The sequence below is a fragment of the Bos indicus x Bos taurus genome, chromosome 2 (genome assembly GCF_003369695.1).
Source record: "Bos indicus x Bos taurus breed Angus x Brahman F1 hybrid chromosome 2, Bos_hybrid_MaternalHap_v2.0, whole genome shotgun sequence".
Taxonomy (NCBI): Eukaryota; Metazoa; Chordata; class Mammalia; order Artiodactyla; family Bovidae; genus Bos; species Bos indicus x Bos taurus.
The window spans coordinates 121,556,301-121,562,300 of NC_040077.1; the positions used below are offsets into that span (position 1 = coordinate 121,556,301).

At 53.8% G+C, this 6,000-nt stretch overlaps 1 protein-coding gene across 1 annotated transcript in view; it reads left to right on the forward strand.

The window, feature by feature from the left end:
- The window catches only part of SPOCD1 (SPOC domain containing 1), a 40,113-nt gene extending 34,700 nt beyond the window's left edge, over positions 1-5,413 (forward strand). Inside the window, exons 12-17 of the mRNA XM_027554217.1 lie at positions 1,666-1,777; positions 1,994-2,144; positions 2,457-2,592; positions 3,108-3,197; positions 3,489-3,675; positions 4,574-5,413. Coding sequence (XP_027410018.1) covers positions 1,666-1,777; positions 1,994-2,144; positions 2,457-2,592; positions 3,108-3,197; positions 3,489-3,675; positions 4,574-5,241 — 1,344 coding nt within the window. The 3' untranslated portion in view covers positions 5,242-5,413. The remainder of the gene's footprint in view (positions 1-1,665; positions 1,778-1,993; positions 2,145-2,456; positions 2,593-3,107; positions 3,198-3,488; positions 3,676-4,573) is intronic.
- Positions 5,414-6,000: the final 587 nt, after the last annotated feature.

Genomic DNA, 6,000 nt, shown 5'->3' on the forward strand with positions numbered 1-6,000 from the left:
AGCCATGTTTCCTGGGGAAACGGCAGTGGCCATGACCAACAGAAATCCCTACTCTTCTGCACCAGTATCCAAGCCAACAACCAGAATTGCTGGTGTTGCAAAGAAGAGCCCTAAGGGGGTGTGGCTGCTCCCTAACCCAAACCAATCTGCATTCCCTGAGAAAGTTGAATGCAAATGTAGGGGGAGGAGCCAGAGACAGATGGGTCGAGAGAGTGGTTGGAGAGTAGAGGAGGAGAAGATGACACAGAATAGCAGTCCCTCTGGTTGAACACCTACTATGTGCCCCTTTTACAAGTAGTGCCTCATTCAGACCTCACAATGAGTGAGATGGGTGAGGCACCTCACACCCAAGGTCGCTTAGTTGGCAGTGGGGGAGACTGGCACCTAGGCTGTCTGACTCCTAAGCTTGAGCCTTGTCCACTGCTCTAGAGGTGGTTTTAAGGCACAAGTAAGTTTCAAGATCTTTTCAAATCTTCCTAAAGAAATGTTTGCTCTGTGTTTAAAGCTGGTTCTATTGTAAGGTAGAAGGCTGATTTAGCAACGGGCATCAGGACTTGAAAAATGTTCATTCTCCCCGATTCTGTCATCTGCTTATGAACTCATCCTAAGGAGGTAAATTGAAAGTTTAGGAAAATACTTTCTGCTCAAGGATGTCCTCAGTGTTATTTGTACTAGTGAAAGCCTGGGCATGACCCAGTTGTCACTCAGCAGTGCAACAATGGTGATGCGCACACTCCAGTCCACCCCATGAGTGCTGTGTCTGTAGGGACCATATAACATGGTAGATGCCTCTGCTGTGGTTCATGGACAGAAAAGACAAGCTTGCGTGTATGATCCCAGCTCCTTTTTTTTTTTTTAAAGTTATTTATTTATGTATTTAGCTGTGTCAGGTCTTAGGATCCCTTAGAAGATCCTAGGGATCTTCATTACGGCCTGCCGGCTTCTCTAGTTGTGGTGTGCGGGCTTACTTGCCCTGTGTCATGTAGGATCTTGGTTCCCCGCCTAGGGATCAGACCTACATCCCCTGCAGTGGAAGGCAGATTGTTACCCACTGGACCACCAGGGAAATCCCCCAGCTCTTTTAGCAAAAGGATTCCTGAAACTCTGGGTATAGATAAGCTATTATAAAGGAATACCCAAAATATCAGCAGTTGCTTCTGAGTGGTGAGACAAAGAATGATTTTTTGTTTTTTTTATTTTCAAATTCTCTGTGTTTTCTAAATTTTTTGTAATAAGTTCATGGTACTTTTGTAATTGAAGAATGTATTATGCTGACGCTGTCTGGGACTTGCTGGCTAGCATCCGCCCAGCTGAGGCCAAGGTAACCACCTAGCCGTGAGAACCACCCCTCCTCCTAGCACCGCCCCCCCCAGCCCTGAGCTCTGTCTTGCTCCAGCTCTGGAGCAGAGGCCTGGTTTACAGTATCTGGGTCCAGTTCCCCCTGTGACTGCAGAACTACTGTGTGACCCTAGGCAAGTCCCTCTGTTTCTACCTCTGGAAAATGGGGACACTCTTCCTTACTTGGCTCTCAGAGATTCAGATGAGACCAGGGGTGTTTATTTAGAAACACAAAACCACATCGCTGAGGCCTCCATATAACAGGAGGCCTCCTGACTCCCCAGCCGCCTCCCCAGCCCACCTCCTCTCTCCTCTTGTGCCTCCCAGGGACCCATGGTGTCCATAGACGGCGGCCCCCGGGCCCTGCCCGCCACATCGAGGGACAGCATGGAGCAGCACCAGCACCACTTCCTAGACCCCAGCTGCCGCATCTGCACGGGTCGGGGGAGACACGGGAGGGGCGCAGGGGCGGCGGGCAGGCCTGGACTGGGCGTGGGCTTCAGCAGCGACACGGATTCATGACTTGGGGCGATGGTGGCAGGGTGTCCCAGGTCACCTCGAAAAGGACCTTGTTCAAACCCAGTTTGTAATGCCCTGGGCTGGCTTCAGCCTAGCTCCTGGCCTCCATTTCAGCTCTTGCCTCTGCTCTTTGCAGACTGGAAGCCCTCGTGTGAGCGGCCAAGCTCACTCAAAGCTGCAAGGAGGATGCGGGACCATGCTTTCCAGAGAGCCACAAGCCAAGTTCCTGTGTCCTTTCCAGATATGCCCCAAAACAAGGAGAAGCCTCTAGCAATGTGCAAGGACAGGTGTGGGGAAGTGGGCAAGGAGGTGGGCAACCCAGCAGGGTGGGTAGGCGAGGCACCCACTGGGGCTGCAGACAAAACCTGGGCTTTTCCATATGGCCTTAGGCAAATCTTGCCTCTTGTGTGGGCCTCACTTTGCCCATCTGTGCAATGGAACTAATCACCCCCGCCTACTGGTCTCCGCCTTGTAAGGCCTTACTTGGACCGGTGTTCCAGCACCCACTGGAGTCACAAGACCTTCTCTGAAAACTAAGGAGCTGCTGGGGAAGCCCTGATGACCTGTTCTGCCTGGCCCTGTCTCTCTCTCCCTCCTAGGCTCCAGATGCCTGCTGGGCCCACAAAGGCCCTGCCCACCCAGCTGCCCTGGGAGGGGTCTTTGGACATGTTCTGCATCAAGCGGTTCCGGGTCAGGGCCCAGCTGGTCTCGGGACACAGCTGTCGCCTCATCCAGGTGCTCCTGCCCTGCTCTTCAGGGACTCCTTCGCACATTAACCAGCCCCCTCAGCTACACACACCGCCGTTCATTGATTGACACACTCATCATTCTTAAATCATTGGCACCCTCTCTGTGCTTGGCCCCATGCTAGGCATAGGGGCAAATGAGATGCCAGCCTCACTTCACACATGGGCAAAGGACTCCTTGTAACCCAAAGCATAAAGCAGGAAGGACCCAGGACAAGGTCTGGTGTTGCCTGGTTCAGAGGAAACCAGGAGTGAGCGAGTGATCAGAAAACATTGGATGAGGGGTTCGAGGAGGGAGTGAGGGGTTTCTGAGAAGTTGCAGATTGGCCAGGACAGGCTGTAGGCCTCCAGGAGTAATTAGGGCCCCAACAACCATGGGGGGCCCTGATCAACTGCCTGCCCGTCCTCTTGGCCACAGGCCATGACTTCCAGATAGCTGGTCCTGAGTCTGCCCTAAATGGGTGGGAAGCTGGGAGGCTGACTGGCCGTCCTACCTGCCTGCAGGCCCTGCCCCAGGTGATCCGCTCTGCAAGCTGCATCGCCCCTGACGCTGTCTGGGACTTTCTGGCCAGCATCTGTCCAGCTGAGGCCAAGGTAACCACCCATCCGTAAGAACCACCTCTCCTCCTAGCACTGTCCCCCCAGCCCTGAGCTTTCTTTTGCTCCAACTCTGGAGCAGAGACCTGGTTTAAGATATCCGGGTCCAGTTCCCCCCCAGTGACTGAAGACCTCCTGTATGACCCTGGGCAAGTCCCTCTGTTCCCACCTCTGAAAAATGGGGACACTCTTGCTCACACGGCTCTCAGAGGTTCAGATGAGACCAGGGGTGTTCACAGGAGCAAAGCATGACTGTTGCTAAACCTGCTCTCCTTCCTGCAACCACAGGACATCTGCGTGGTCAGACTGTGCCCACAGAGCTCTCGGGACACCCAGAACTGCCACCTGCTCTACTCCTACCTCAACAACAAGCAGTGCCACGGCTTAGCAGCCATGGAACAGGCGAAGGTGGTCCTGCTGCCCCTGCCTGCCTTCCAGCCCCTGCCCTCCAGGCTGCGCCCTCTTGGAGGTCCAGGTGAGTGCCCGAGGCCTGTCCCACACCCCGCCTCCCCTCACTGGGTGACCAGACGGGCATTGCTGACATAGTCACCCCATTTCTGTGGAGGCAGGCACGCCTCAGCAGGGAATTCCCGAGACAGGCACGTGTGAGAACAGACTGGTATACCGCCTAGTGTGTGCCAGACAGCGTTCTGAAAGCCGTACTTAAATATTAAGTCAGTCCTCAACATTACTCTATCAGAATGGTAGTTAGTTTCTTCATTTCACAGATGAGGAAACTGAGGTAGGGAGAAAACAAGTGACTTGTCTAGAGTCACAGAGTCAGTCAGTAGCAGAAACTGGGCTCCTAGCCACCACTTAGCCTCTCCAGTAAGGCTGATGAGAAACTCACTGGCCAGTCACGTTTGACTCAAACATGGCAGAGCAGAGGCAGGAACCAGAAATAATCAGCTGAAAGCCAGGCCTAAATAAAAGAGAAAGGAGGGATGTTCTTACCACGGCTGTCCTGGGCCAGACTTGGCTTTTGTGCATGGGTAGCCTCCAGGGCGTGGCTCCAGGAAAGCATGGTTGGGGGCGGGGGTGGGGTGGTATCAAGGAGTGGGGTGTGCCTATTCCTGAGCAGAGGGTTTGATGTTTCTGGGCTGCCTGATCTGGGGACTCTGTGGTAGAATCACAGTCTGGAGATCAAACTATCCATGCATCATTCTCAGCCAGTGAACCCGTTCTCACACCATGAGAGCATCTTAAACCTGCCTACTTACTTTTCTCAGCCCCTCATGGGCCCCATCTTACTGCTGGAAAGCTCTCTTGGGATCTAAGCTGTAGACCTCTTGGCCACAGACAGAATGCAGTTTCTGGGGGCTGTGAGTTCTCTCTGTCCAAGCCTTTGGTCTCTTTCCCCCATCTTTCTCCAGGCCTGGAAGCCACTCACTCAAGCCTGTTGCTGGCTCTGCTGCTCCCGCAATCAGGGCTTCCAGCCATGGCAGGATCTGGTGCCTTGAGGGGGAAGGTTCGCAAAATGGTCTCCTTCAACCGAAAAGTGGAGATGAGATGCTACCAGCCAGAGGACAAGGGACCACATGTGGCCCTGAAGGGCTCCCCTCCCCCAGGGGGTGCCATGCAGCAGAGCCAGGGCAAAGACAGCCTGGCTCCAAGGGGAATTTGTGCTTGGCAGAGACCACCCAGAGGCAGGGGGAGTCTATGGGGAGAGCCTAAGACCCGGCAGGGTCCTGGGCGAGGGCTGTGGCCTCCAAAACCAGGCTGGTGCCAGTCCTGGCATCCCTATTCAGCATCACCAGTTGGCCATGACCAACACTGCCACAGGGCTTCCTGTCCCAACCAAGCCCTGCTCCAGCATCTCAAATCCCTGGTGGCCATGACCCAGCAGCTCCAAGCCTCACTGATGTCCCCAGGACAGGAGGAACTTTCCCAACCACCTGTTCAGCCTCCCACAGTCCCTGGGACTCATGGCCTTCTCTGCCAGCCCCCTGCAGCTCCAGAGCCCCCTGGCTCAGCCCTGGACTCCTCTTTGGGCCCTACAGATAGAGCTGGCACTGATAGTCCCCTTCCTGGAGAGACCTGACCCTCATTACTCATAGAAGAGGGGTTTTAATTCCCCCACCAGTGTTGAACTCTTAAGTGTTCCAGGGAGAGCAACAGGGACATAGGAAGGGGAGAGTTAGCTGTTTACATTTGCTGTTCTGCTATTTGCTTGGTGTTGATTTTTGGTTTAATAAAGAATTTGGCAAAGTTGAGACTGCATCTGCTGGCTGGACAGGAGGGACCCTGGGACTGGCCCTGTGTGGGTTGGGGTGGGTGTATCTGGAAGATTCTGTGCACAAGTATGGCAGAGCTAAAGTGCTAGGGATGGAGGGGCGGGGCAGCTTTGAGTATCTGAGGTCCTGGGCCATCACTGTGCCCCAGGGTTCACCTGTTGCCATGGTGGGCTCTGGAAACATTTTAATGAACTGGATGGAAGAAGTAGTGATGAGAGAGAGGGCAGCTCTAGGTTGGGGGGAGAGAAAGAAATGAGGTTTTTTGAAAGGGCATAGACACTTAAAGATTGTTAGGGAGAGAAGGAGAGCAAGTTGCAGGGGTTTTTAAATTTTTCAGTTACCAAGGTTTTTCCCTTTGATAATTGGAGGTTTCCACCATAATCCCCATGTCTCTGTTTCTGTGCATATCTGAGGGTCTCTGTGTGTCTAGTGCCGTGGGCATGTGTGTGCGTCTGATTCTATGTCTGTCTGTGGGTCTCTGATGTCTCTTCTTTGTTCCTCTTGCCAGCCCCCAGGGACTGATACTGGAGACAAGCCAAGGGTCTTGGCTTGGGAGGTGGACTCTC